General features: G+C 47.2%; 1 protein-coding gene across 17 annotated transcripts in view; it reads left to right on the forward strand.

Annotated features, from left to right (window-relative positions):
- The window catches only part of arvcfb (ARVCF delta catenin family member b), a 309,144-nt gene that overhangs the window by 245,685 nt on the left and 51,108 nt on the right, over positions 1–12,351 (forward strand). For all 17 annotated transcript variants that reach the window (XM_036936118.1, XM_036936125.1, XM_036936123.1 and 14 more), the window contains one exon: positions 808–991. In XM_036936118.1, coding sequence (XP_036792013.1) covers positions 808–991 — 184 coding nt within the window. The remainder of the gene's footprint in view (positions 1–807; positions 992–12,351) is intronic.

Genomic DNA, 12,351 nt, shown 5'->3' on the forward strand with positions numbered 1-12,351 from the left:
AGGGAGGTAGCGGTATTCTCAAACCACAAGTTAACCCCTCGAGTGGGACAAAGGTATTTTTAGATGTTATAGTGTGCAGTAAGCATGATCTGACAGCGGAAATATTGACCGTGTGGAAACTGTGTTGCTTGTGTGTGTATAGAAGATTTAGCTAAACGGTATAGCTTCTAGCTGTTATTGTTGTCTGAGTAAGAAATAATCCCAGTGCCGAGGGAGTCCATACTTTCTGACCCCAGAATTAACCATTTTCTTACTATTCCTCCCCCACTAGGCCTTGTCCGGGGGATGAGGGAGGAGGGGAACTTCAGTGAAGATAGTCAAAATAAAGACCCTGTGTGTGTAGGGGACTGTATGTGAACTTTGAAGTCATTCTATAATATTTTGTTTTCCACAAACCGAAAGGTCTTGCCCCAATACATCCTTTTGTTATGAAATCCCTACTGATGCCTGCTGTATTTATAAACCTCTCCTCATCGTGTGTGTTTCCTCCCCTCCCTCCCTCTCTCTGAGATTACAGAAAACGCAGGGACAATGATTGAATTATAATCAGTGTGAGACACAGCAGTCTATCTCCTCACTGTGTGAGCGAAAACAGGACTTTGTTCTCACTGTGTTTTGTATGTTACTAGTAACTTGTTTCATTTTGCATGAATGGTTGTTCACTCAGATGTGAAAGTTATCAAAGAATGACAGTTTTTCCTTTCTCCATTTCTCTTTCCTCCACATCCTCTCCCTCCATCCTCTCCTTTCCTCTCTCCCTCTCCCTCTCCAAATCGCCCCCTCCCTCCCCCCTCCTCCACTCCACAGGGACCCTGTGGAACCTGTCTTCCTTTGAGCCTCTGAAGATGGTGATTATAAACCACGGACTGCAGACTTTGACCAACGAGGTCATCATCCCCCACTCAGGCTGGGAGCATGAGCCCAACGAGGACTCCAAACCTCGTGACGCAGAGTGGACCACCGTCTTCAAGAACACATCAGGATGTCTGAGGTAATAGCTTGCTTGAGGCCTACTACACACACACTCTCCTCTTAAAGGTACTTCCACCATAGTGAAGCAGATGAAAGATGGTTAAAGTAACACATCAGCAGGCCCATGGTACAATGCATATGGACTAGCCAGGCCACCACTCTCACTCCAGCACTTCACCTGAAGAGGCTATTCTCTGAATGAGAGAGGGAGTTAAAAGACATTTTCCACCAGTGCATCTGATAATGAACAGATACAAATCGATGTTCTCCTATGCTGCTGTGGCCATTAGCAGTGCTATTAACAGACCCCTGTACAGACAGCCTCAGGTTCCTTAGAGGCCATCCTAGCAACCTGATGCTTGATTAGGACTTCCAGGGCCACAAGGGCTTATCGCCATGGTTACCTCTCCCATAATGACATTAGCCATTTTAAATCCACATCCCTTTCTACCTGAGATAAAAGGTTGTGAGGGGTTGAAAGGGGTTGTGTTGGGTCAATTTGGACCGGAAGAAATTAGTGTGCAGGTTTATAAGAATTCTCCCAGGTTGGTGAGAAAGTCCTGTTTTCCTCCTCAATTTATTCAAGGCTAGATGACATAATGCACAGTATCTAGTAGATAGCAACATTCTCCTCAATGTATTCCTGCTGTGGATTATTGTGTCCATAAACCTTTTCTCAATCGGAACACATTATCAAACTGTTAGAGTTAATCAGGAGACAAAAGTTAGCTAGTCCAGTCTCTAGCTACTGTCACTCAAGACCACTGCCCTCATCTATTCAGCTGGCTTACTGACTGACCTTAGTTGACCTTTAGTGGAAGTGTTAAAACAGGAAGCCAGTGTTTGAGCCTGTGTGAGCCCCCCCCCCCCAGACAGGAGATAACAAACAGTGAGTCTGGTCTGGTTGTCTGAGTTAAGCCAATAGTCCTTCAGGAGATAAGGTGGGATTGTCTGTGTTACGGTGCGTGAATGAGGACCCAAAAGCTAATTAACGTAAACAGAGCTTCTTTAATAACAAAACAAAACGTAGGCTCAGATGGACCGGCAGGTTCCGACAGGACAGGACAAGGTTGCAGCAAACATGACGATAGTCTGGTTCCGGCATGAACAACACAAACAAGAATCCGACAAGGACAGGAGCAGGAACAGAGAGAGATATAGAGACCTAATCAGAGGGAAAAAGGGAACAGGTGGGAAAAGGGGTGACGAGGTAGTTAGGAGGAGACAAGGCACAGCTGGGGAAAAGAGGGGGAGAAAAGGTAACCTAACAACGACCAGCAGAGGGAGACAGGGTGAAGGGAAAGGACAGAAACAAGACACAACATGACAGTACATGACAGTACCCCCCCCACTCACCGAGCGCCTCCTGGCGCACTCGAGGAGGAAACCTGGCGGCAACGGAGGAAATCATCGATCAGCGCACGGTCCAGCACGTCCCGAGAGGGAACCCAACTCCTCTCCTCAGGACCGTACCCCTCCCAATCTACTAGGTACTGATGACCACGGCCCCGAGGACGCATGTCCAAAATCCTACGGACCCTGTAGATGGGTGCGCCCTCGACAAGGATGGGGGGGGGGGGGGGGAAGACGAGCGGGGGCGCGAAGAACGGGCTTGATACAGGAGACATGGAAGACCGGGTGGACGCGACGAAGGTATCGCGGAAGAAGAAGTCGAACTGCGACAGGATTAATGACCTGAGAAATACGGAACGGACCAATGAACCGCGGGGTCAACTTGCGAGAAGTGGTCTTAAGGGGAAGGTTCTGAGTGGAGAGCCAAACTCTCTGACCGCGACAATATCTAGGACTCTTAGTTCTACGCTTATTAGCAGCCCTCACAGTCTGCGCCCTATAACGGCAAAGTGCAGACCTGACCCTCTTCCAGGTGCGCTCGCAACGTTGGACAAAAGCCTGAGCGGAGGGGACGCTGGACTCGGCGAACTGAGATGAGAACAGCGGAGGCTGGTACCCGAGGCTACTCTGAAAAGGAGATAGCCCGGTCGCAGACGAAGGAAGCGAGTTGTGGGCGTATTCTGCCCAGGGGAGCTGTTCTGACCAAGACGCAGGGTTGCGAAAAGAAAGACTGCGTAAGATGCGACCAATAGTCTGATTGGCCCGTTCTGCTTGACCGTTAGACTGGGGGTGAAAGCCGGAAGAGAGACTGACGGAAGCCCCAATCAAACGGCAAAACTCCCTCCAAAATTGAGACGTGAATTGCGGACCTCTGTCCGAAACGACGTCTGACGGAAGGCCATGAATTCTGAAAACATTCTCGATGATGATTTGTGCCGTCTCTTTAGCAGAAGGAAGCTTAGCAAGGGGAATAAAATGAGCCGCCTTAGAGAACCTGTCGACAACCGTAAGAATAACAGTCTTCCCCGCTGACGAAGGCAGTCCGGTGACAAAATCTAAGGCGATGTGAGACCACGGTCGAGAGGGAATGGGAAGCGGCCTGAGACGGCCGGCAGGAGGAGAGTTACCGGACTTAGTCTGCGCGCAGACCGAACAAGCAGCCACGAAGCGACGCGTGTCATGCTCCCGGGTGGGCCACCAAAAGCGCTGGCGAATGGAAGCAAGCCTACCCCGAACGCCAGGGTGGCCGGCTAACTTGGCAGAGTGAGCCCACTGAAGAACGGCCAGACGAGTAGGAACGGGAACGAAAAGAAGGTTCCTGGGACAAGCGCGCGGCGACGGAGTTTGAGTGAGTGCTTGCTTTACCTGCCTCTCAATTCCCCAGACAGTCAACCCGACAACACGCCCCTCAGGGAGAATCCCCTCGGGGTCAGTGGAGGCTACTGAAGAACTGAAGAGACGAGATAAAGCATCAGGCTTGGTGTTCTTAGAGCCCGGACGATAAGAAATCACAAACTCGAAACGAGCGAAAAACAGCGCCCAGCGCGCCTGACGCGCATTAAGTCGTTTGGCAGAACGGATGTACTCAAGGTTCCTATGGTCAGTCCAAACGACAAAAGGAACGGTCGCCCCCTCCAACCACTGTCGCCATTCGCCTAGGGATAAGCGGATGGCGAGCAGTTCGCGGTTTCCCACATCATAGTTACGTTCCGACGGCGACAGGCGATGAGAAAAATACGCGCAAGGGTGGACCTTGTCGTCAGAGAAGGAGCGCTGAGAAAGAATGGCTCCCACGCCCACCTTTGACGCGTCAACCTCGACAATGAACTGTCTAGAGACGTCAGGTGTAACAAGGATAGGTGCGGATGTAAAACGATTCTTGAGGAGATCAAAAGCTCCCTGGGCGGAAACGGACCACTTAAAGCACGTCTTGACAGAAGTAAGGGCTGTGAGAGGGGCTGCCACCTGACCGAAATTACGGATGAAACGACGATAGAAGTTCGCGAAGCCGAGAAAGCGCTGCAACTCGACGCGTGACTTAGGGACGGGCCAATCAATGACAGCTTGGACCTTAGCGGGATCCATCTTAATGCCTTCAGCGGAAATAACAGAACCGAGAAATGTGACGGAGGAAGCATGAAAAGAGCACTTCTCAGCCTTCACAAAAAGACAATTCTCTAAAAGGCGCTGGAGGACACGTCGAACGTGCTGAACATGAATCTGGCGTGAGGGTGAAAAAAATCAGGATATCGTCAAGGTAAACGAAAACAAAGATGTTCAGCATGTCTCTCAGGACATCATTGACTAATGCCTGAAAGACAGCTGGAGCGTTAGCGAGGCCGAAAGGAAGAACCCGGTATTCAAAGTGCCCTAACGGAGTGTTAAACGCCGTCTTCCACTCGTCCCCCTCCCTGATGCGCACGAGATGGTAAGCGTTACGAAGGTCCAACTTAGTGAAAAACCTGGCTCCCTGCAGGATCTCGAAGGCTGAAGACATAAGAGGAAGCGGATAACGATTCTTCACTGTTATGTCATTCAGCCCTCGATAATCTATGCAGGGGCGCAGGGACCCGTCCTTCTTCTTAACAAAAAAAAACCCCGCTCCGGCGGGAGAGGAGGAGGGGACTATGGTACCGGCGGCAAGAGCTACAGACAAATAATCTTCGAGAGCCTTACGTTCGGGAGCCGACAGAGAGTATAGTCTACCCCGGGGGGGAGTGGTTCCCGGAAGGAGATCAATACTACAATCATACGACCGGTGTGGAGGAAGAGAGGTGGCCCTGGACCGACTGAACACCGTGCGCAGATCGTGATATTCCTCCGGCACCCCTGTCAAATCACCAGGCTCCTCCTGTGAAGAAGAGACAGAGGAAACAGGAGGGATAGCAGACATTAAACATTTCACATGACAAGAGACGTTCCAGGAGAGGATAGAATTACTAGACCAATTAATGGAAGGATTATGACAAACTAGCCAGGGATGGCCCAAAACAACAGGTGTAAAAGGTGAACGAAAAATTAAAAAAGAAATGGTTTCGCTATGATTACCAGAAACAGTGAGGGTTAAAGGTAGCGTCTCACGCTGAATCCTGGGGAGAGGACTACCATCCAGGGCGAACAAGGCCGTGGACTCCCTTAACTGTCTGAGAGGAATGTCATGTTCCCGAGCCCAGGTCTCGTCCATAAAACAGCCCTCCGCCCCAGAGTCTATTAAGGCACTGCAGGAAGCTGACGAACCGGTCCAGCGTAGATGGACCGACAAGGTAGTGCAGGATCTTGAAGGAGAGACAGGAGTAGTAGCGCTCACCAGTAGCCCTCCGCTTACTGATGAGCTCTGGCTTTTACTGGACATGAAGTGACAAAATGACCAGCAGAACCGCAATAGAGACAGAGGCGGTTGGTGATTCTCCGTTCCCTCTCCTTAGTCGAGATGCGGATACCTCCCAGCTGCATAGGCTCAGCACCCGAGCCGGCAGAGGAAGATGGTAGTGATGCGGAGAGGGGGGCAACGGAGAACGCGAGCTCCTTTCCACGAGCTCGGTGACGAAGATCAACCCGTCGCTCAATGCGAATAGCGAGTTCAATCAAGGAATCCACGCTGGAAGGAACCTCCCGGGAGAGAATCTCATCCTTTACCTCTGCGCGGAGACCCTCCAGAAAACGAGCGAGCAAAGACGGCTCGTTCCAGCCACTGGAGGCAGCAAGAGTGCGAAACTCAATAGAGTAGTCTGTTATGGATCGATTACCCTGACATAGGGAAGACAGGGCCCTGGAAGCCTCCTCCCCAAAAACAGATCGATCAAAAACCCGTATCATCTCCTCCTTAAAGTCCTGATACTGGTTAGTACACTCAGCCCTTGCCTCCCAGATTGCCGTGCCCCACTCACGAGCCCGTCCAGTAAGGAGAGATATGACGTAGGCGACACGAGCAGTGCTCCTGGAGTAAGTGTTGGGCTGGAGAGAAAACACAATATCACACTGGGTGAGGAACGAGCGGCATTCAGTGGGCTCCCCAGAGTAACACGGCGGGTTATTGATTCTGGGCTCCGGAGATTCGAAAGCCCTGGAAGTGGCCGGTGGATCGAGGCGGAGATGGTGAACCTGTTCTGTGAGGTTGGAGACTTGGGTGGCCAGGGTCTCAACGGCATGCCGAGCAGCAGACAATTCCTGCTTGTGTCTGCCTAGCATCGCTCCCTGGATCTCGACGGCTGAGTGGAGAGGATCCGAAGTCGCTGGGTCCATTCTTGGTCGGATTCTTCTGTTAGGTGCGTGAATGAGGACCCAAAAGCGAATTAACGTAAACAGAGCTTCTTTAATAACAAAACAAAACGTAGGCTCAGATGGACCGGCAGGTTCCGACAGGACAAGGTTGCAGCAAACATGACGATAGTCTGGTTCCGGCATGAACAACACAAACAAGAATCCGACAAGGACAGGAGCAGGAACAGAGAGAGATATAGAGACCTAATCAGAGGGAAAAAGGGAACAGGTGGGAAAAGGGGTGACGAGGTAGTTAGGAGGAGACAAGGCACAGCTGGGGAAAAGAGGGGGAGAAAAGGTAACCTAACAACGACCAGCAGAGGGAGACAGGGTGAAGGGAAAGGACAGAAACAAGACACAACATGACAGTACATGACAGTCTGTCTAGAGCTGCGTTCTATCCCCACCAGTAAACTAGCCACGGCTGCTGTGTCCAACCTCAACTGGCTCCCGCTGAGGAAGTCTCCAATATGTTGTAACACATGGGACTCCAGGAATTATGCTTGTGGATGGCTTTAGTGTTTCTAATAAAGATTTAGAAGCTACAAATTCTTTATATTGGCTATAACTTCTCTACCAGTGTCCATTTTGCCAAGTGGACTTTAAAAAACTTCAGACAACTCACTAGTATTTTTTTTCTCCTGTCGTGACTTGGGCCTTGTATTTTGGCAGTGTGCCACCCTAGTGAAGCACCAAAAGATATCCTCTGTACCAGCTATACTGTATGTTGCCCCAGCCCCATCATGGCCAACCCACAGTCCCTAATCCACTGCAGCTCAGCTCAGCTCAGCAGTCAGTGCAGTCTGTTGGTCAGGATCCAAGTCAACGCTTTCTTCCAACCCCCTGCTGTTTTGATCAAATGTAACCCATTCCAGATTAACCCATTCTTCTGTTTCGGTTCTCTCTCTCTCTCTCTCTCTCTCTCTCTCTCTCTCTCTCTCTCTCTCTTTCTCTACATCTCTCTCTCTCTACCTCCCTCTCTCACTCTCTACCTCTCTTTCTCTCTCTCTCTCTACCTCTCTCTACCTGCTGTCGAGTACATCTCCATGGCAACTGTAACCAATGACACTCTCTGTTGCCTAGTAAGCTGGCCAGAGGCAGAAGCAAATTTGTGTGGAGCTTTGCTGATGTATGGGAGATTGTGTGTACTCATGCCTTGACAGAACTGCACATTTGCTGCTTAGGTCACTATAACCTCTATATGCTTTTAAGCATATTATTTCCTTTTGTGAGGAAGTCTATTTTGATAAAAGCTTCTGCTAAATGGCCTATAGAGTGGGAATCATAAGTATTCACCCCACTTGGATTTTTTCTAATTTTTGTTGTGGTACAAAGTGGGATTGAAGTAGATTTAATTGTGATTGTTTGTTATTGATCTACACAAAATACGTCATAATACAATTCTACACATTTTTACAAATGTACTAAAATATGGTCATAAGTATTCACCTCCTTTGTTTAAGAAAGCCTAAATTAGTTCAGGAATAAAAGTTTGCTTAACAAATCACATAATAAGTTACCAGGACTTACTCTGTGTGAAATAATAGGGGTTGACATGATTTTTGAACGACTACCTCTTCATCTGTCCCCTATAAATACAACATCTATTCAAGTATTGAATTTCAATCTCAGATTCAACTACAAAGACCAGGGAACTTTTCGAAAGCCTCAAAAAGGAGGGCAGTGATTGGTAGATCGGTGACAATAACAAATCAGACATTGAATGTCTCTTTAAGGATGGTCAGGTTAATAATTGTGCTGTGGAGGATGTATTAAACCACACAGACACATTGAAGATACAGTCGTCCTTCTTAACTGATCTGCAGGACAGGAAGGAAACTGCTTAGGGATGTCATCATGAGGCCATTGGTAAACAATCCAGTGGCTATGATGGGAGAAAACTGAGGATGGATCAACAACGTTGTAGTGACTCCACAATAATGACCTAAATGACAGAGCAAAAAGAGGAATACAAATATACAGAATAAAAATATTCAGAAACTTACATCCTGTATGCAACAAGGTACTAAAGTAATACTTCAAAAAAACACAGCAAAGGAATACACTTTTGGCCTAAAAGCAAAGCCTTATGTTTGGGGCAAATCCAACTACACATCACTGAGTAAATACCTCCTTATTTTCAAGCATGGTGGTGGCTGCATAATGGTATAGGTATACTTGACATTAGGCAAAGACTGGGGAGTTTTTCAGGATAAAAAGTGATGGAGCTAAGCACATGTAAAACCCTAAAGGAAAACCTGCTTCACCTTTACACCAGACACTGGGAGAGGAATTAACATTTCAGCAGGAAAACAATAACCTACAACACAAGGCCAAATCTACATTGGAGCTGCTTACCAAGGAGATAGTGAATGTTCCTGAGTGGCCAAGTTACAGTTTTGACTTAAATCTGCTTGAAAATCTATGGCAATAATTGAACATATCTGATTTTTTAAATATTGCACAATTCAAGTGTTACAAAGCTCTTAGAGACTTACCCAGAAAGACTCAGAGCTGTAATCACTGCCAAAGGTGATTATAACATGTAGTGGGGGTGAATACTTATTTAATCAATGTGTTTTATTTTTTATTAATCTTAAAAAATATATACTTTTTCTTCCACCTTGACATTAGAGTATTTTGTGTAGATCATTGAAAAAAATGTAATTTGAATCTCTCTCTGAAACACAATAAAACGTGAAGAAATCCAAGGGGGGTGAATACTATATTTTTATATATATTATGACCTTGTGATGAGGGACAGATCAGGACATTTCATCAGTCTCCACCAGGGAGGCTGTCTCTCTCTGACCCACTCCCAGAGGACAGTCTATTGGGTCAGAGGATAGTCTATTGTCCCTTTATGGCCAGTCTATTTTCCCTTTATGGCCACATGTCACCATGACAAACCCCTGGGACTGGGCAGTTTATATACGGGCCACACAATGGACACACAGAATGGACCCTCAGACACACACACTCTCTCACACACCCTCACACACATTCTCTCTCACACACACCCTCACACATACAGATTGACATTGAAACACACACACACACACATGCACAAATTGACACCCACAATAGATGTACTTTCTAGAAAAAGCAACAATAAAATGCCTGCCAATAAAAAACGCATATCCCGCTTTGTATGTCGGCCCAAACATACACCTACTGTAAGCGCACACAAACAACCACACACACAACTCTTCCGTCAAATCAATCCCTGTTGGATGCACCTTGGTGGCCGTTATGGGTGGAAGTGATTTCTCTGGGCCAAAACGGATGTTTTATGACTTGGGAATAGAGGCCCAGATGGTCTGCGCTGTCTGCTTCTCTACCATAGATTAGTTTTAATTAGGCCAAAGTGTGTAATAGCCCAGGCTCTACCTGAGATAAATGGAGTCTGCCCCAGAGACTGATTGTGTGTGTGTGTGTTTGTGTGTCATGCTGGCAGGGCACAAGGCTTTGACTGCCCCCCTCAACCCCTCCACAGTGGTGGCAGGCATCCTCCTCCAGGACTTGCTGGGTGGTTGGTAATGTGATTATATGGCACAGAAAGGAAACATTCTTAAATGAAGTCCCCAGCGAGCCTGGCAGCTCCTGCTATCTATCCACAACTAAACTCTCTGAAAAGGCCTATACAGAGCCTCGTTGCAGGTTGTATTCACTCAAACTACACTGAACAAAAATATAAACCAACATGTAGTGTTCATCCCATGTTTCATGAGCTGAAATAAAAGATCCCAGAACTGTTTCATATGCACAAAAAAACATCTTTCTCTCAAACTTTGTGCACAAATTTGTTTACGGACCTGTTAGTAAGCATTTCTCCTTTGCCAAGATAATCCATCCACCTGACAGGTGTGGCATATGAAGAAGCTGATTAAACAAGACAATCATTACATATGTGCGCCTTGTGCTGTGGACAATAAAAGGCGTCTCTAAAATGTGCAGTTTTGTCACACAACACAATGTCACAGATGTCTCAAATTTTGAGGGAGCGTTCATTGGCATACTGACTGCAGGAATGTTCACCAGAACTGTTGCCAGATAATTTAATATTCATTTCTCTAACATATGCCTACCTCTAAAGTCGTTTTAGAGAAATTTGCAGTACATCCATCCAGCCTCAAAACCAATGTCCACTTGTATGGCGTCGTGTGGGCAAGTGGTTTGCTGACGTTAACGAGTGTGCCATGGTGGTGATGGGGTGATGGTATGGGCAGGCATGATCTATGGACAACTAACACAACAGCATTTTATCGATGGCAATTTGAATGCATAGAGATACTGTGACAAGATCCTGAGGCCCATTGTCATGCCATTCATCTGCCGCCATCACCTCATGTTTCAGCATGATAATGCATGGCCCCATGTCGCAAGAATTTGTAGACAATTCCTGGAAGCTGAAAATGTCCCAGTTCTTCCATGGGCTGCATACTTGCCAGACATGTCACCCATTGAGCGCGTTTGGGATGCTCTTGATCGACGTGTACGGCGGCGTTCCAGTTCCCGACAATTTCCAGAAACTTCAGACAGCCATTGAAGAGGAATTAAGATGACGCCGACAGAGATGGCCGCTTCGCTTCGAGTCCTTAGTAAACTATGCAGTATATTGTTTTTTACATTGTTAGCCCAGAAAATCTTAAGCGTTATTACATACAGCTGGGAAGAACTATTGGATATAAGAGCGACGTCAACTTACTAACATTACGACCAGGAATACGAGGAATACGACTTTCCCGAAGCGGATCATTTGTTCGGACCACCACTCAGGACAGTGGATCTAATCCTAGAAGCCGACTCAAAACAATGTTGCCGCAGAAGAGGCAGACTGAGCGGCCTCCTGGTCAGGCTCCGTAGGCGTACACTGCCCACCACTTCTGAGTATACTACTCGCCAATGTCCAGTCACTTGACAACAAGGTAGACGAAATTAGAGCAAGGGTTGCCTTCCAGAGAGACATCAGAGATTGTGACATTCTCTGTTTCACTGAAACATTACTCTCTCGGGATACGTTGTTGGAGTTGGTTCAGCAAACCAGGGTTCTTCATGCGTCGCGCCGACAGAGATAAAAACCTCTCTGGGAAGAAGAAGGGCGGGGGTGTATGCTTCATGATTAATGACTCATGGTGTAATCCCAACAACATACAGGAACTCAAGTCCTTTTTCTCAGCGGACCTAGAATTCTTTACAATCAAATGCTGGCCATATTATCTCCCAAGAGAATTCTTGTCAGTTACCATCACGGCTGTGTATAAACCCCCTCAAGCAGACACCACGACAGCCCTGAAGGAACTTCACTGAACTCTATGTAAACTGGAAACCATATATCCTGAGGCTGCATTTATTGTAGCTGTGGATTTAAAAAAAGCTAATTTAAGTCTACCTAAATTCTATCAGTATATTTATTGCAGCTTTGCGCAGGCAATAAACTCGATCACTGCTACTCTAACTTCTGTGATGCATACAAGGCCCTCTCTCGCCCTCCCTTCTGCAAATCTGACCACGACTCCATCTTGCTCCTACCGTCTTATAGACAGAAACTCAAACAGGATGTACCTGTGACTAAAACCATTCAACGCTGGTCTGACCAATCGGAATCCACGCTTCAAGATTGTTTTGATCACGCAGACTGGGAAATGTTCAGAGCAGCCTCAGCGAATAACATCGATCTATACGCTGATTTGTTAAGTGAGTTTATAAGGAAGTGCATTGGAGATGTTGTACCCACTGTGACTATTAAAACCTACCCTAACCAGA

This window comes from Oncorhynchus mykiss, chromosome 11 (genome assembly GCF_013265735.2).
Source record: "Oncorhynchus mykiss isolate Arlee chromosome 11, USDA_OmykA_1.1, whole genome shotgun sequence".
In the NCBI taxonomy this organism is placed as follows: domain Eukaryota; kingdom Metazoa; phylum Chordata; class Actinopteri; order Salmoniformes; family Salmonidae; genus Oncorhynchus; species Oncorhynchus mykiss.